The 18,912-nt window shown below is 42.3% G+C and overlaps 3 protein-coding genes and 1 long non-coding RNA gene across 5 annotated transcripts; 3 read left to right on the forward strand and 1 right to left on the reverse strand.

The window, feature by feature from the left end:
• The first annotated feature begins 533 nt into the window (after window positions 1–533).
• LOC114450953 (probable E3 ubiquitin-protein ligase ARI7) lies at window positions 534–3,107 on the forward strand. Its single transcript, XM_028429420.1, has 4 exons — window positions 534–716; window positions 899–999; window positions 2,204–2,356; window positions 2,429–3,107. The coding sequence occupies exons 1-4, from the start codon at window positions 557–559 to the stop codon at window positions 2,876–2,878; spliced, it is 864 nt and encodes a 287-aa protein (XP_028285221.1). The 5' UTR covers window positions 534–556; the 3' UTR covers window positions 2,879–3,107.
• A 527-nt stretch (window positions 3,108–3,634) lies between these two features.
• Window positions 3,635–7,250, forward strand: LOC114450908 (uncharacterized). Of its 2 annotated transcripts, XM_028429348.1 has the most exons (5): window positions 3,635–4,511; window positions 4,782–5,481; window positions 5,571–5,671; window positions 6,417–6,569; window positions 6,660–7,250. In XM_028429348.1, the coding sequence occupies exons 1-5, from the start codon at window positions 3,660–3,662 to the stop codon at window positions 7,107–7,109; spliced, it is 2,256 nt and encodes a 751-aa protein (XP_028285149.1). In that variant the 5' UTR covers window positions 3,635–3,659; the 3' UTR covers window positions 7,110–7,250. The 2 variants fall into 2 exon arrangements, with proteins under 2 accessions (XP_028285149.1, XP_028285150.1); XM_028429349.1 differs by lacking the exon at window positions 3,635–4,511 and having other exon boundaries at window positions 4,616–5,481.
• Window positions 7,251–12,965: 5,715 nt separating this feature from the next.
• Window positions 12,966–13,951, reverse strand: LOC114450902 (uncharacterized). Its single transcript, XR_003672144.1, has 2 exons — window positions 13,461–13,951; window positions 12,966–13,337 (listed from the first exon to the last, which is right to left on the reverse strand). It is a non-coding gene; the product is annotated as an uncharacterized LOC114450902 (long non-coding RNA).
• LOC114450901 (uncharacterized) lies at window positions 13,287–16,012 on the forward strand. Its single transcript, XM_028429332.1, has 5 exons — window positions 13,287–13,363; window positions 14,450–14,554; window positions 14,669–14,769; window positions 14,862–15,014; window positions 15,226–16,012. The coding sequence occupies exons 2-5, from the start codon at window positions 14,461–14,463 to the stop codon at window positions 15,670–15,672; spliced, it is 795 nt and encodes a 264-aa protein (XP_028285133.1). The 5' UTR covers window positions 13,287–13,363; window positions 14,450–14,460; the 3' UTR covers window positions 15,673–16,012.
• The last annotated feature ends 2,900 nt before the right edge of the window (window positions 16,013–18,912 follow it).

Raw genomic sequence — 18,912 nt, forward strand, 5'->3', positions numbered from 1 at the left:
TCCAGCCGGAGCAGCGCCTGAACGGTGGACATGTGTTTGATGCCGTAGGACGTCACTAGAGAGGTCTCCTCCATGGCTTCGGTCCTGAACACCATCCGGATATCACCCTCTGTGATCAGAAATCAATCATTCAGCTTTGGGATTCTGGCGGCGGAATGCGCCTGCGCAACAACAATTTATGAGAAATAAAGCCATGCAGTTAAACATACTTATGTGGAATTCTTGTATGACTATCGTCTTCAGGTGCAGCACGGTGATGGTCTCCATCTGCTGCGGAGACTTACACACCTCGATGATCTTCTCCTCTCCTCTGGGTCCGTTCACTCGGATCTGGACTCCCATGTTCAGGCCGGTCTGTGTGAAGTTTGGTTGTTCTCACAGTCTGAGCAGAGCTCCGTTTATCTGCCATCTATGGAAGATTCCGTAAATGCGCGTCACCTTGCGCCACGCCACGCCACGTGACTTCACGGAGGGAGTGAAATGCAGCACCTGTCCGTGCGTGTTTTTTGTTTTGTTTTTTGTGTCGAGGAGGACTGGAAAGTTGCGCGGACACAAGATGGGACACAAACTGAGCAAGAGGAAGAAGAAGAGCAAGGTGGGTAAACGGCGCACACCGCCGTTTACCCACCTTGAGAACACAACAGCTGATGGAGAGAAGTGTTACGACCCACAGGACCGCACGTTCACCTTCGTGGATGGGGATGATGATCTGGACTGTAAGTCTTACAAGTCTCGATCCGAGTTCTGATCAATACTCAGACCCATTGATCCTCACTGTGATGTCTCCTTCTATTGAATTGTACTGTATTTCATCTCATTATTCATTGATTGTGATTTCGGTTTGTGGATTTTTTTTATTGTGGAGCAGTTTGTAGCTGAGTTTGAATTATTTCAACAGTTGAGCTGGAGGACTTCAAGTCTCTCAGAGCGCGCATGTCCTGCGGCCACGCTGTCACTCCCATGTCTTTGACCAAGTGGTGCCGCCGTCTGTTAGATCAGGTATAGGACTGATTTAATAGCTATATTGATACTCAATAAATTATATCAGAATCAGAAACACTTTATTAACCCCAGGGGGAACTTGTTCAGGATATATCAATAACTTATAAGTGGTAAATTGATCAGTATAACAAACAGAGCAATACTGGATGTTGGCAGGAGAACAAGGATGTTTGGTGTGTGGTCAGAGACATCAGTACTGTTGTCTGCATTGTGTCAACACTACAAGTTTAAAGATTTATAGTACTATAAAGATACATATTAGTTATATGTAAAAATAAATAAATAAATATAAATCAATATTGTCCCCATCAATACTATTTTTTTTTTAAATAAAGTAAAATGATTTCTGTTTTTTCTAGTTTAGTCTCAGGTGTGTTTCATACGGAAGCGCTGAACTGCCACAGTAGAAAAAAAAATGTAATCATTATCTCGTTATAACGTCAAATGCTATCACGTTATAACGACATATTATCTCGTTACAACATCAAACCGTATCTCGTTACAACGTCATAACGTATCTCGTTACAACATCAAACCGTATCTCGTTATAACGTGATACATTTTATTGCTGTAATAAAAAAATGAACTGTTTATAAGTAGCCTAACCTAACTGGTTTGCTGCTCACATCGGAAAATGACTCATTTACAAGATTTAATTAAAAAGTTCTATTTCATGCTTGGATTAAGACATGGGGAGATTCTGTCCTTACTGCGCACAGTGGACGATACTGTGATCATACTGATCACGATACTGATCACAGTATCGTGATTGGTTAGGTTAGGCTCGGTTAGGTTAGGCTACTTATAAACAGTTCATTTTTTATTACAGCAATAAAATGTATCACGTTATAATGAGATAGCGTCTTATCACACTATAACAAGATAAGTTTTGTCGTTATAACGAGATAACATGTTGTTATAATGAGATAATATGTCGTTATAACAAGATAGCATTTGATGTTATAACGAGATAGTGATTACATTTTTTTTCTACTGTGGCAGTTCAGCGCTTCCGTAGTTTCAGGAATGTGGCCGGAGTCAGTAAATCTTGTTGTAGAGAAGATTGAAGCAAGGCGTCTGGACTTGTAGAGTCCAGACTTGTAGACTCTACAAGTCCAGACGCCTTGCTTCAATCTTCTCTACGTACGATGACCTGGATGACTGAGAATCTTCATCAACATAAATCTTGTTGTATTTTAAGGGAGACAGCAAATTTGTGTGCGGCCAGACGGACTGTGACTGCGAGTGGTCTTTTGAGGAAGTCCGTAAAATGGCTCTTCTAACTCCAGAGGAAATCGAGTACTTTGAAAAGAAAATATTCAGCAACACTAAGGATCGCTTTGATGTAAAATCAGTAAGTATTTACATATGTGTCCTGCTTAATGAGATGCTTTGCCTAAAACTGTGTCTTGTTTTCCTGTCACAGTGTCCTGGCTGTAATTCTTCTGTGCTGAGAACGGACGTGAACAATCTGTGCGTGGAGTGTTCAGTGTGCACGGAGGACAAACACAGGACCTTTATGTTCTGCTGGCAGTGTCTTGAGGAGTGGAAAGGGTCGGCTCCACGTTCAGACCGCTGTGAAAATCCTGGCTGCATCAACAAGACCTTAGCGACACTGAAGAACTGTCCCATCATCACCTTCAACGACATGGCAGGGGTCAAAGACTGCCCCTCCATCCGTGCCTGTCCCACCTGTGGCTTTCTGGTGGAACACAGCAAAGCTTATTGTAAAGGCATCGTCTGTGACAGATGTAAAGTCAAGTTCTGCTTTGTGTGTTTGAGGCTCTATGTGGACTGTTCCAAGTCAAGTTTACCATACGAGTCTTGCCTCACAGGCACAGCCCCCAGGCAGACATCTATACCTGTGTGGAAATAATCCCAACTGTGCTATTTTCATGTTTTATTCAATTGAATTTTTTTATTGTTATATATAAGTTAATGTTAAGTTCATGGCCAGCTGGTGAACTTAACACAAATTTAGTATTTTCAAGAAAAATCACAGGACTTATTCCTTTCTTAAGGGGTTTATATATTCGACACCGACTGATCAGTCTGGCACTCCCCCTTGTGGAGGTGAAAAAAATTACACCCAAGTCCTGTGAGATGTGTGTGGCAGCACATAATATGCAAGTAAAACACAAAAAAATATTTAAACACACAAGAGAAAATAAAAGAAAGCACACAAAACAAGAGCTGAATCAGAATACAAAGGGTCTAAAATGGCAGAATCAAACTTGGAGTGGAGTGCAGCAATAGTTCAGAGCATCTGACCCCACCTTACGGCTTATATTTTATACAATCTAATATAATTTCACAGAAAAATATATTATTAAATGTGGTAACTGTATGTTTATCATTGTGTTTAATGAATAAAGGAAGTAAACTACAACAGTTCCTGTAAGAATGCTTGCAATGCTTTCCTAACAGTAAATACACATCGCATCACTGAACAGGCATTTCCGCTGCAGCAGGTATTCACCCGGCACCACCCCTGCTGTCCTTTCTGTGAAACTGGTAACTTACAGGAAAACTAGGTGGCATCACAGATAAGTCATGACTTGATCATGTGACAGCAGCGACTGACAGAAGAAAAGAAAAAAAACTTTTACTTTTCTTGTCAGTCCACCTGTTCTCCACACAGAGTACACCTCGGCAGGATGGGATCCAAGCTGACAAAACAGAAAAAGAAGAGTGAGTCTGCCAAACAGAGCAGCAGCCAGAGAACGGATCAAAGGAAGAATTATTACGGAAAACAAGGAACAAATCTGACAAATGGCAATAATTTCTCTCAGCCGGTGAACAGAAATGCTCAACAGGCAAGGGCTGACAATCAACAACAGAAAAACAGTCTGGCCAGAAATCAGAGAGGAAGAGATTCTTTAAGAAAGAGGAGAGCAGCTGCACAACTCGGCAACAGTTCCACACAACAGAAATACCAAGACGACAGACGACCGGGCAACAATGTGTCCACTGATCAGAGGAGGAGTGACTCTAGACAGCAGGGCAACTATCTGGCACCTAAACCAATCAACTCCACAACACTGAAACGGACTTTGGCAACTGAACAGAACAGGAGTGACTCTGGACAACAGGGCAACCGACTGACAACAGAACAGAAAAGGACTGACAATAAACAACGGAGAAACAGTCTGGCCAGAAATCAGAGAGGAAGAGATTCTTTAAGAAAGAGGAGAGCAGCTGCACAACTGGGCAACAATTCTACACAACAGATATATCAAGAGTACAGACGACCGGGCAACAATGTGTCCAATGATCAGAGGAGTGACTCTAGACAGCAGGGCAACTATTCAAGACAACAGAGATATCAGGACACCAGACAGGTTGGCAACATTTTGTCCACTGATGAGAGGAGTGACTCTAGACAACAAGGCAACTATTTGGCACCTAAACCAATCAACTCCACACAACTGAAACAGACTTTGGCAACTGAACATAACAGGAGTGACTCTAGACAACAGAGATATCAGGACACCAGACAAGTTGGCAACATCTTGTCCACTGAGCAGAGGAGTGACTCTAGACAGCAGGGCAACTATTCAAGACAACAGAGATATCAGGACACCAGACAGGTTGGCAACATTTTGTCCACTGATGAGAGGAGTGACTCTGGACAACAAGGCAACTATTTGGCACCTAAACCAATCAACTCCACACAACTGAAACAGACTTTGGCAACTGAACATAACAGGAGTGACTCTAGACAACAGGGCAACTATTCAAGACAACAGAGATATCAGGACACCAGACAAGTTGGCAACATCTTGTCCACTGAGCAGAGGAGTGACTCTAGACAACTCAGACAGAGTTTGTCTAGAAAACAGAGTATAAGATATTCTCTTAAAAGGAGCCCTGCAGGAAAACCCAGCAACACTTTGGCCCAGCAGAGACATTGTTACAACTCTCGTCAACCCGGCAGCAATCTGTTCACTGAACAAACGAGTGACTCTAAACAACTGAAGCAGAATTTGGCAATTACAAAGAACGAGTCTCAACCAGGCAACAAATTGTTAGCTGAACAAAAGAGAGGCGACTTTCAACAACTGAAACGGTGCTCTACTCGAAGACAGAGTATAAGAAATTCTCAAAAACTTAGGAAGCCAGCTGGACAACTCAGCAACGCCTTGGCCCAGCAGAGATATCCTTATGACTTTTGGCAAACTGGAAGAAAGAAGGGCAACTTCTATTTGCCAGATGCACTAGATGACTACACACAGCTGAGGCAGAACTTGGCAATTGCACCAAAGAGGAATGATACTTGGCAACTAAACAGCGGCTTTGAACAGAAAAATTTTCCAAAACAATCAAGCAGCAATTTGGCAACAGAACAAGGACAGAAACACAATGTGACTGATCAAAAGAAGAGCAACTCTCAACAACTGACAGCTGACCAGGAGGAGAAGTGTTATGACCCCCAAAACACAGCGCTGACATTCGTAGACGGACCTGATGATATGGACTGTAAGTAGTCAGAAATTAAGACTGAATGTGAATTACAGTCATGTTATTTAATAACACCACTGAACGTCTTTTCCCACTTGTGTTTACAGTTTTGTACATGGACTACAAGTCCCTCAGAGCTCGGATGTCCTGTGGTCACACTGTTACCCCCATGTCTCTCACCAACTGGTGTCGCCATTTGTTAGACAAGGTAGGCTAGTCTGCAAACCTGCATAATTACCTGCATGGCAAAAGTCAAATAAAGAATAGCTATGTGTATTTCTGAGTTTGAAGATTGATTTATGGAGTATTAGAAACATTTGAATGGCTGCCATGAGTGATGCTCTATGCAGGTCAAAGCAAGCTAGCTAACTAGGGAAGTCCCGATCCGATCACGTGATCGGAAATCGAGCCCGATTACGTGATTTCAGACTCGATCGGAATCGGACATTACCTCCCGATCAGGACTCAAATATATTTATTAGGACTCTCAAAGTTAACGCCTTCTGTGCAGGGTGGCTCTGTGTCCTGTAGTGTAGGGGTATGACAGTCGCTTTTGGCGCGAGAGGTCCTGGTTCGAGACCTCGATGAGCCATGTGAAATCTCCTAGCGTGGCGCTCTAGACACACACACATTTTGCTAGGATCGGATCGGGACTCGGTATCGGCAGATACTCAAAATCAAATGACTTGGACTCGGACTCGAGGGCAAAAAAACCTGATCGGGACATCCCTATAGCTAACCATAGCTTGTTTGCTAATCTACTAGCTTTTTTTCGTTAATCTAGCCACTGAACTAGTGAGTTTACCATTTAGCTTATCAGCTAACATTATGAAGTAAACAATGCCTCATCAACGCAGTGTAGCTACTTTAAAGGTAATATTACCTGTAGCAAATAACTGCCTGATTGACATTCATAGTGTAATGTTGCATTTTGTTTGTTTTTTCAACAAAAGGGTGAACGCAAATTTTACTGTGGCCAAAATAAATGTGACGAAGAGTGGTCGTATCAAGAGGTGTGTAAGATGGCTCTTCTAACCTCAGACGAAAGGAAATACTTTGAGAACAAACTGTTTAGCAACACTAAAGAAAAGCTCGATGTCAAATCAGTAAGTATTTCTCTTTTCCCACCATTGTTGTTCACTTGTTTTACAGCAGTGTATTAAAACTAAAATATGTTCAAACACCACTTTTTGCAGTGTCCCAGCTGTAAGAGTTCTGTGATGCGGACTGACGTGAATAATCTGTGTGTGGAGTGCACTTTGTGCACAGAAGAGAAAAGCAGGACCTTTATGTTCTGCTGGCAGTGTTTGAGGGCATGGAACCGTCTCAATTCTAGCTCAGAACACTGTGGAAATCCTGGCTGTAATGAAAAGCTGGAAACACTGAAGAACTGTCCCATCATCACCTTCACCAGTGTGGTGGGGGTCAAAGACTGCCCCTCCATCCGTGCCTGTCCCACCTGTGGCTTTCTGGTGGAACACAGCAAAGCTTATTGTAAAAGCATCGTCTGTCCCAGATGTAAAGTCAAGTTCTGCTTTGTGTGTTTGATGCTCTATGTGGACTGTTCCAAGTCAAGTTCACCATACAGGCCCTGCCTCACAGGCACAGCCCGCAGGCAGACATCTATACCTGTGTGGAAGAAATAATCCCAACTGTGGTCTCAGAAACACACACACATATGGATGTATTTACATGTTTTTAGAAGGTTTTATTTAATTAGGAATGGTCAATTGTTTTTCTATGACCTCTGGTGTAATAAATAGAAGCTGGAGAATTTTTGGATTGTGTGGCCACTGCACTGCATAATACATAAGTACATGATGCTACCATCACATGGCCAATTTTTGGCACATTTCCTGTCAAATCTAATGGTCTGTTCTCTTACAGTCTTGTTTCTTATTATAATATGTGGTGTAACAAATCATCTAATAACCACATGACTGTTTAAAAGGCTAAAAATAAGTCTATAATTAAGATAGAAAACACCTGGATCATGAGCAGTCTGTAGGTCTAGCAGTACTCGTCAACTAGCAGCCTGCTGGGGCTTTCCATCCGGCCCCTTGAATATTACTGTATTCAGGATTAGTCTAATTAGTGTCCTATCCTGGTATACACTGACTGCAACCGTACCAGAGTGGTATCAAGGCAACACCAACAGGCAAAGCTGCAGCGGTGTCCACACGGCAGCGAGCTCTGGAGAGTTATTATTTGTTGCGATTCCTGTCACACACACATTAAATTAGAAAATAGCACAAGCCATTTTGTGCCCTAAGCACGAATAGGGTCCAACCAAGCAGCATCCTTCGGAGCTCAAACTTGAAGCCCATGTGGAAGTGACAAACAAAATGACTCCACCCAGCTGAAACAGAGTTTGGTACTTGGACAAAACAGGAGTGACTCAAGACAGCAGGGTGACAGATTGACAACAGAGCAGAACAGGAATGACAATCGACAACGTAGAAACAGTCTGGCCAGAAACCAGAGAGGGAGGGATTCTCTAAGACGGACGAGAGCGGCTAGACAACTCGGCAACAGACCAGCCCAGCAGAGGTACCACAACTCCAAACAACCAGGCAACATTTTGCCTCTTAGGAAACATCTTACCAAGGGTAGCCGGAGTCTCCCCGTTTCTTGATGGCAGCCATGTTGGCACTTCACAGAAATCTTATTCGACTACGGAAAGCGGCAGGAGACAATCATCTTTGGACAATCATCTTACGCAAGTTGTATTTCTGGGAATTATTTGATTTTACGAATCAAATTTGCATTGAGCTTTTTGAATTACGGCAATAGAAGAAATAATTATATCATAAACATACAGTCCTATGACGGGAATAATGGCCACTGTGAAGGAAAATTACCTGTTCACAACCCTGTCCCTTCATCCCACAGTTTCTGGTTGTTAACTGGCCATTAACCAACTATAGGGATCTTAGTCTTGTGAGTTCCTGCAAGATCCGCCCACAGAGGTGCTGAACACATAAAACTCAGATTCCCTACCAGAAAAGTAGCCGAACTGAAGAAGCCACTTGGGTGAGTGGCGAAACGTCTTCAAAAAAAATCCTTGAGTCCAGTTGCCTCGATTTAAGTCTTGGAAGCTGACGATGACTTTTACAAGAAATATACATACGTTGACTTGTTCCTTTCTTAAAGGGTTTATACACTGCTCAAAAAAACAAAGGGACACTTAAAGAACACAATGTAACTCCAAGTCAGTCACTTTTCTGTGAAATCAGCCTGTCCTGTTAGGATCAACACTGATTGTGAATCAGTTTCAGCTGCTGTTGTGCAAAAACAGACAACAGGTGGAAATGAGAGGCAGTTATCAAGACAACCCCTATAAATGAGAGGTTCTGCAGCTCATCCAGGATGGCACATCAATGAGAGCTGTGGCAAGAAGGTTTGCTGTGTCTGTCAGCACAGTGTCCAGAATATGGAGGAGATACCAGGAGACAGGCCCTGAGATCCCTCAGGACAACATCCACCGCCTCATCAGGAGCACGCCCAGGCATTGTAGGGAGGTCATACAGGCATGTGGAGGCCACACACACTTCTGAACCTCATTTTGACTGGTCTTAAGGAACTTCCACTCAAGTTGGATCAGCCTGTAATGTGATTTTACACTTATTTTTGAGTAAGGTTCCAAATCCAGACCTCCTTATCTTAATAATCTTGATTTACATTGATCATTTTTATGTTATTTTGTCCTCAACATTCTCCTCAATATTCCACTATTTAATGAATGAAAATTTTCAACTGGAATATTTCATTCAATGAGATCTAGGAGGTGTTATTTTAGTGTTCCCTTTATTTTTTTGAGCAGTGTATATTCCACACAAATCCAGGTATTGATCAGTCTGGCACTCCCCCTTGTGGAGGTGGAAAAAAATGACTCAGAACATCTGACCCCACCTTACGGTTTATATTTTATACAATCTAATTTAATTTGACATATAAAAAAATACAATTAAATGTGATTATAATTGTATAATTATCGTTGTGTTTAATCAATAAACAAAAAAAACCACAACTGCTTGCAATGCTTTCCTTACAGGAAATACGTCACATCACTGAACAGGCCTTTCTACTTTGCTTTGCTGAAATACCTGCAGCAGGTATTCACCCTGCACCTGCTTGAGTTTCGAGGAAACCACAAAATACTAATTTGATGAGCTTGTTGTTGTCTCTGCGCTTCAGTTTTTTTTTTTTAATGTGGATGTTTAATTATTAAAACATCACAAATTTTGTTGCTCCCCTCCATTTAGGTCCTCTCCGCCACTACCAGGTCTAGACCCCGGGAGAATGTGTCTTTGTCGGCTTCACCCTTCTTTCCTCCCCCCGCTCAGATGATGTTTCATCGGGGTCTATCCACCAAAGCACATTCTATTGTATAAATTTGTACACTCTGTTACTTTTTGATTGAAATAACGTTTTGGAAAGGTGTGTTGAAGCTTCCTGTGTGTCAGTATTGCTTTAAATAAATTACAGGAAAAGTGACATCACAGATAAGTCATGACTGGATCATGTGACAGCGACTGACAGAAGAAAACTTTAACTTTTCTTGTCAGTCCACCTGTTCTCCACACAGAGTACACCTCGGCAGGATGGGATCCAAGCTGACAAAACAGAAAAAGAAGAGTGAGTCTGCCAAAGGGAGCAGCAGCCAGAGAACGGATCAAAGGAAGAATTATTACGGAAAACAAGGAACAAATCTGACAAATGGCAATAATTTCTCTCAGCAGGTGAACAGAAATGCTCAACAGGCAAGGGCTGACAATCAACAACAGAAAAACAGTCTGGCCAGATATCTGAGAGGAAGAGATTCTTTAAGAAAGAGGAGAGCAGCTGCACAACTCGGCAACAGTTCCACACAACAGATATACCAAGACGACAGACGACCGGGCAACAATGTGTCCACTGATCAGAGGAGGAGTGACTCTAGACAGCAGGGCAACTATCTGGCACCTAAACCAATCGACTCCACAACACTGAAACAGACTTTGGCAACTGAACAGAACAGGACTGACTCTGCACAACAGGGCAACCGATTGACAACAGAACAGAAAAGGACTGACAATAAACAACGGAGAAACAGTCTGGCCAGAAATCAGAGAGGACGAGATTCTTTAAGAAAGAGGAGAGCAGCTGCACAACTCGGCAAAAATTCTACACAACAGATATATCAAGAGTACAGACGACCGGGCAACAATGTGTCCAATGATCAGAGGAGTGACTCTAGACAGCAGGGCAACTATCTGGCACCCAAACAAAATGACTCCACCCAGCTGAAACAGAGTTTGGCACTTGGACAAAACAGGAGTGACTCAAGACAGCAGGGTGACAGATTGACAACAGAGCAGAACAGGAATGACAATCGACAACGTCGAAACAGTCTGACCAGAAACCAGAGAGGTAGGGATTCGCTAAGACGGACGAGAGCGGCTAGACAACTCGGCAACAGACCAGCCCAGCAGAGGTACCACAACTCCAAACAACCAGGCAACATTTTGTCCACTGATGAGAGGAACAGTGACTCTACACAACAAGGGAACTATTTGGCACCCAAACAAAATGAACAAAAGAACAAGAGTGATCATCAACAACAGTGCAACAAATTGGCAACTGAACAAACGAGGGGTGATTTTCCACAACGAAGACAGAACTTCTCTAGGAAAGAGAGTATAAGACATTCTCTTAAAAGGAGTCCTGCAGGACAACCCAGCGACACTTTGGCCCAGCAGAGACGTTGTTACAACTCTCGTCAACCCGGCAAAGTCTATTTGCCACCTACACAACAGGACCCCGCAGCAACGAGGACAAAATCAGTAGTTGCAAAGAACAACAATGAGTCTCAACAGCCAGGCAACAAATTGTTAGCTGAACAAAGCAGAGGTGACTCTCAACAACTGAGACAGAGCTTCACTCGAAGACAGAGTATAAGAAATTCTCAAAAACTGAGGAAGCCAGCTGGACAACTCAGCAACGCCTCGGCCCAGCAGAGGTATCCTAATGACTCTTGGCAACCTGGCAACAACGTGTCCACTGCACAGAGGAGAGATTACTCACAACAACAGAAGAACAACTTCTCTTTGCCACCTGTGCAAATTGACTACAGGCAACTGTGGAAACCACTCCTGTTTGGTGGCAATTCCACCAAACAGCAAGAGAGCAACGACAGAAACACAATGTGACTGATGATAAGAAGAGCAACTCTCAGCAACCGAGAACTGAACAGGAGAAATGTTCAGAAAACACATGAGACAAACATCCACACAACTGTCTGTTAAGAGTGGAGAAGAAGCCTCATCTGTCACAGCTCCAGTCGACTTCAGCTGACCACCTGGTATTTTCCATTTTCCAACAATCACCCTGAAGAAAAAGTGACAATGTGGTGCTTGAATATAAACACAATCAACGTAACACCAGGAAGTATTCAGGTCAAGGGCCGATGAGGACTTTTTAAATTAATATATATTATATAAAATATATTTTTATATTTAAAAAAATAATATATTAATAAAAGGGCTTACTCCATTCTTTAGGGGTTTATTTATCACCATCCCTCCAGGCATTGATCAGTCTGAAAATGTTGCATGGGCAGCAGAGTCCTGGTGGCAGGAGGTGTGCACATAATTTACAAAAATTTACATCAATTCATGACACGAAAGTTGTCAATAAATGTCTTAATGTCTCTTACATATGATGTAAATTAACACAACTTATATTGGTTCTGTTTGCTCTGTCAACTTGATGGGAAAGGGACACTGCTGAAACAATATAGTATTTTATTACAGATTCCCATTTAATCTTAATCTTATAATATAGATTTGAAACCATATAAAACTGCAGCAGTTCTAGAGTATCAGTATTTTATATGACTGATACAACCTCTAACACATTAACAAAGTAAGTTACAGATATGCTCTACTTCTGGCTAATGGAAAAAGGTAAGGCAGCAGGGCCAAGTTAAAATTCAGTCATAGTGCCCTCTAGTGGCCTTTGGGGGGGTTCCTGCAAACATGAAACTATAAAGCAGACCTATACTTTTCCAAAAGTCCAAAAAACAGGATAACTGCCACTGGCCAGTTTTCCACTCTGTCTTAGGAAACATCTTACCAAGGGTAGCCGGAGTCTCCTAGCTTTTGACGGCAGCCATGTTGGCACTTGGCAGAAATCTTATTCGACTATTGAAAGCGTCAGGAGACAATCATCTCACGCAAGTTGTATTTCTGGGAATTATTTGATTTTATGAATACCACTTTTGCATTGAGCATTTTGAATTACGGCAATAGAAGAAATAATAATAAAATAATAAAAATAATAATTAAAAAAATATAAAAATAAAATTTCTCCTGAAATTACGTCTTTTTTCTTTGTATTTCTAAAATTTAAAGGGAAGAAATTCATCTTAATATTGAGCTGATGACACAAAAATAAAAAACAAAGTGCAACGTGTCCAAATATTAGGCTACAGAACAGGTGTGTATACAAAAATAGGAAAATGCAGTTCAGTACAGTTTATTTTTTAATATACAAACATAAACATTCATATAGTTTAGTTTACATCCATTCAAACTGAATTATGAATCGTGTTTAGAAGAACCAAAAAAAACAACAACATAATAAAACAGTGTAAAATGTGTATAATTGTTCACAAGAGACTAATCTTTGAAAAACTCAGCCCAAATATGATTATGGAAATGCATGAGATGAAGAAGAAGAACTCTGTTAGCCTCCGTCAACCTTTGTCACCATCTGGACGACAGACTTGGGATTGATTCCATAATCGGACAGTGAAGCGGAGTCATCCTCCAAAGGTTTGCCGTCACAGATCAGCCTCACGTTATCCACGCTGCGTGGGTCTACCACGATCACTGCAGCAGAAAAAACATCACCACAGGTAAACAGATCCGCAAAGTAGCCGCACATTCATGTATTTATGTCATTAAGAAATGTTTCTATTTTTGAATTAATCACTTTTAAATCACTTCATTTACTTGTGAACTTCGGAAACTGCTTCACTGCTTCCTTCTTCAGCTCCTTCACGGTCATGCTTTGTATCTGCTGCTTCCCTTTGAGCAGCTGGATTGTTTTCAGTTGTCCTGTCGAGGAGCAAAGAGTAATTGTGTCGGTTTTGCACATTTTCTTCGTGCGCCAGTCCCGACAGCGTGATGCGTTCAAGGTCAGACAAATGAACTATATGAGGTTATCTCAGGTGAGCGCTCTTAATTTAAGCTGAGACACAACAATAACAACCCCGCGTCAGAAAGAGGGCGGTCACTTTCGTTTTTAAAATATGATCATCAAACCTTTCATCCTCTTTCATGTCATTTACCAGATTGTGGCTGTTATTGATCAGAACATTAAGGCTGTTGTTAAATATTGGAAGCTTATACGTTGGTTTTATGATTTTTGATTTTTTTGTTTACTCACAATAATTGCCCTTGTTGTCATTAGCTCACAGAAGTCACGCCACACAGACAGTGGGGAGCTTGGGGACTTTCCACTAGGTGATTTTTGTCAGCAAACACCACATAAAAAGTCCCTTTGTTATAGTTTCACTATCACTCTCAAATCACAACACTTATTCATGTGCCAAACTTAAAACTTCAGATTTTAAAAATGATTGATAAACACATAAAGATATAAAAACATATACAGTCAGGAGGATATATGTGAAGAAATAAATGGAAACAAAACAGTAAAATCCTTTGCAGCAGGAGATCAGTGATCAATTACTGCTGTCTGTGCTTTTCACTGTTTGGTAGTTCAGAGATCAGCTTCAGCTTTAGATCATTGTTTTTTTGTGAATTCCTCTTCCACATACATGTATAGCTGCTCTGTATGGACCTGAAGTTAATGAGCAAACAGTTCAAACAGCTGAGACCAGCCTGCACAAACCAACCCTGATGTTGTTGGCACCGACCCTGAAACCGAAAGCACTCGCTGCTTCACGCTGCTGGTGTTGTTTATCATTATTTTACAGGAGAAATCAAGATGGGGTCAAATGTGTCAGTCAAACAGGAGGAGAGGTGCTATGACCCTGGAGACTCCACACTTACGTTTGCAGATGAAGAGGACCACTTAGACTGTGAGTAGAGTCCTTAGCAGTTAAATCAATCAAATACTGTGAAAACCTCTTTAAGGACGTGAGCCTGTTGCTTTTAAAGTGACATAACATTCTGTTTTTTGTGTGTCTTCTCAGTTTTGTGTGAAGGTTTTGCGTCTCGAAGAGCTTGGATGTCTTGTGGTCACGCTGTGACTCCAATGTCCCTCACCAAGTGGTGTCTCATGCTGTTGGACCAGGTAACACGACTTCTGGGGTCATTATAATGTTACCATTATTGATCAGATCAGTGCAGTGTGTGTGTGTCACTGTGTTTAATGTGTCATTAAAGGGTAAAAGCAGATTTGTGTGCGCCCAGCCTGGCTGTGATGTCGAGTGGCCCTTTGAGGAAGTGTGTAAAATGGCTCTGCTGACCCCTGAGGAAATTGAACACTGTAAAAAAACTATCGCTTTAAATGCTTCCCAAAGCCTCCCAACCCAAAACGTAAGTGTGTAAATATTTACTGCTCTGCTTGTTTAATAATCGATAAATAATAAATAATAATAATAATAACAATTAAAAAATAATAATAAATAAATAATAAATAAATAATGAATAATAACTAAATAATAAATAAATAATAAATAAATAATAAATAAATCAATCAATGAATAAATAATCCCTCGCTCAGCTCTTTGAATGTTTCGCCCCTCAGTGTCCTGGCTGCAAAGGTTTTGTTGTGAGAGACGATGAATCTAATTTGAGAGTCCGCTGCAAAACGTGCACGGTGAAGAGAGGACGGACCTTTGAGTTCTGCTGGCAGTGTCTGAGGGAATGGAAGGGTCCACGGCGTCGCTCAGACCGCTGTGACAATGACGGCTGCTACAACCCGGCGCTGAAAACACTGGCAGCCTGTCCTGAGATGACCTTTGAACATGTGTTCGAGGTCAGAGGGTGTCCCTCCGTCAGAGCCTGCCCCACCTGTGGAGCTCTGCTGGAGCACAGCAGAAAACACTGTAAGACTCTTGTGTGTCCCCGGTGTAAGGTGAAGTTCTGTGTTGTGTGTCTGAAGCTCGCGACTGAATGTAAGGCACCATACAAAGCATGTAGCAGTGGTGTCGCTCCCAGACAGACATCAATACCTGTGTGGAAGAAGGAGTAATGTCAACAACTTCCTGTGGATGAACTGTGACTTTTTTCAGTGCACAGTGTCAGATTTATTCTCAACTTCCTTTCAATTAACCTTATTTTTTAAAGTGTACTGTCAGAGAATTGACTATAATAAGCTGTCCTCTCTTATAAGCCTTATGTATGATTAATTTTATATTATGTTGTTGTATATTGATATAGTGCCATAGCTCCTCTTTGTCTGTGAGACTATCTAAACATATTTCATTTGTATTTTCATACACATTTACATGCAAATTCAGAATAATTTAATGTGAGGTGAGCTTTATTGCTTAAAAAAGCACAGGTATGTTCAAATGATGATGATGATGATGATGATGATGATGATGCCATGAGTGAGTTCTTGTAAATGCAGTAAATCAAAAAAGCTAAAAGTGAAAGTCAGACTTTGTGGACAGCAGCATTCTTCTTTCATTTATGTTTACAAGATGTGTTTCCTGGAACAAAGTGGTTCAACCACTTAAATAAAAGGTTGGGGAATTACTCATCTCAGCGTGCCGTAATATTAATAAATCTCTTCTCATCATTTATACTGAGCTCTGTGTGCTGCTTCTTCTATTACACAAATGTTGAAGGGCTGGGGGTTTTTGGTCCCAATAGCACAAACACATGTGACAGTAGCATCATTGAAAGTACACAGATCATCCCTGGAGTGTCATCATAGCACAAATAAATAAAAATGTTATATTTATAGAGACAATGACAGTTGAATTAGTGTGAAGTTTGTTTTATTTAGCCTTAAAACTACATGTTTTTATTTACTGTGTTTTCTAAAGCTCACTGTGATCCTCTGGAAACACGGTGTTGTCTCTGACCCTGCAGGAGCGACACTTCCTGTAAAGCACCATGAAGGTGGTCAGGAGACACACAGCAGCCGTGAAGCAGAACGCAGCAGCCACACTGAGCCCTACAGAAGGTCTGAGTGGAGACCAGGTCCCACTAAAGCCATCGCTAAAGAAAAGGAGACATGAGTGTGGGTTCTATAAAGGAAGACAGAGCTTGTTTGTAGTTGTACTCACCGTGTGATGAAGGCAGGAAGTGGGTTGATATGGTCTAAGGGTGGAGTGACATCAGGGTAGAGACACAGCCTGCTGTCAGGGCAGAAAACTGAACCCTGGTATCCTTTAATCTGCACGGAAAACAGCACAAAATAAGGAATAAAGTCACATTCAGAACGTTTCTGATTTTCCTCAATGTGTACCTGAGTGCTGCCCCCTGCTGGACAGTCCACCCATCCAGAGCCAGACACCTGGATCTGGTACCTGTTTAGTCCAGTACACCTGTGCCTGTAACAACGAGGCTCCACAGAGCTGCTGAACTGATCACTCTGGATCAGGGTGGAGAAGAAGCATCGGCTGTCGGAGCCAAACACCTCCCCGCTCTGCTCCACTTTGCCTGACCAGCTGCTATTTTTCTTTATCCAGCATTCACTCTGAAGAGAAGAGGAGTCATAATAGCGACAGCTAACAGCAGGAAGTATACAGATTTTCAAATTAAGATGCAAAAATGACCGAGATATAATATTTTTAGGTAGAATCACAGGACTTACTCCATTCTTCAGGGGTTTATAGACTCGACACCCATCCAGGTACTGATCAGTCTGGCACTCCCCCTTGTGGAGGTGGAGAAAATGACACCCGAGTCCACTGAGAGGGAAGGAAAATGCAAAAATTAAAGCTGGAAATGCTGCATGACAAAAATAACGCCTTGCAGCTACCTGCCAGTGCAGAAAAAGGAGGATCTGTCCCCGCATGTTGACAGGGAGCCGAACGAGGCTCCTTCACCTGTTTTAAAAAATCCAGCAGTGTTTTAGAGTCTTTCCCTCTTCAGTATTTTGTTTGTGTTTCCTGTTTCCTCACCAGCTCCCCAGACCAGACTCTGTGCCCGGCTCAGATCGACAGCGTACCACCCCGTGTCCTGTAGTGCTGCTAAGGTGACTATGTCTATCCTGACTGTGGCCGGATCTCCTAACACCGCCTCCATGATGGACCCCCGAAGGACCCGGGACTCCCAGTGAGACGACACTTTCCCTGCAGACACATCCTGAAAGAAGATGAAGTGTAAAGCAAAGAAAGGTCTTCCTCTCAAGGGTGAAAAACTTACCGTGAGCTCCTCAGTACCAGGTTCTCCAGAGGCCCTCCGAGCTCAGGATCAGTGGACACGAGGTGCTTCTGCAGGGCTGAGATCACAGACGGGGTGAAAATCCTCATCTGGCCTGATGCATCAGTGTGAGTGACTCTGCCTCGAGGCGAACATCCAGCTCCACCTGCAGGATCAATAAGAGAAATGCACATGATTTTATTGTTGTTATAGATCCACATTTTGCTTATTAATGTGTTTAAAACCTTGAGAAGAGGAGGAGCAGCCTCGCCAGGTGCTGAAGAGGTCTTTGGAGAAACCGAGAGCATGAAACAACTCATGAATCACAGCCTGGAAAACAGACACACACACATCATGATCCCTCATGACACCTTACATGCATAGTTAGTCCAGTACCTGTACTGTGGTCTGGTGGACGTAGGCAGCTGCTGTCAGTCTATCCCTGCAGACGACCACCACCCCAGCCACAGGTCGTCCCTGCATGTCAGTCTGACAGTGGACAGCGTAGGCCAGCACCTTAGTCTGGATGAACAGGAGAAAAATCATAGAATGAAAAACCGTCCAATCAGCTGCTCTCATTCTGAGGTCGTCTCTACCTCTGCTCTGCACTTGTCTGTGGCCTGAACATGGAGGTAAAGCAGGAAGTCGGTGTCGGAGAGTCCGGCACCATCAGGTCTGAGAACGGTTCTGTGAGGTGAGTCAGCCTTCGGGTAAATGTGACATCCAGCCAGGTGATTATCTGGGATCTGTTGAAGACAAAGGCTGATTATAATATTCATAGAGGCCCATCGGTGAAGTCACACACTGGCAGAATGTTTTGACACCTACGATCACATCCAGACATGTCTCAGTTCTGTAGTTGCTGTTGGCTCTACCACACCTGAAAAAAGGCGCCATTTTATTTTTGTGTGTAGTTTGTCAGACATGTTGTTTCTCCTCTGGTGGAGATAAAGCAGATTTACTGAGCAGTAGATTAACACACATATATACACACACCTGTTGTAGTTCAGAGCACTTGAATTCCTCCAGAGGAACTTGCAGTATCTGTTGATGTCTCTCTTGAGCAGCAGTGGGCCTCGAACTCTGTTCACTTTAAAAAGGTCAAAGGTTCTTA

This window comes from Parambassis ranga, chromosome 18 (genome assembly GCF_900634625.1).
Source record: "Parambassis ranga chromosome 18, fParRan2.1, whole genome shotgun sequence".
In the NCBI taxonomy this organism is placed as follows: Eukaryota; Metazoa; Chordata; class Actinopteri; family Ambassidae; genus Parambassis; species Parambassis ranga.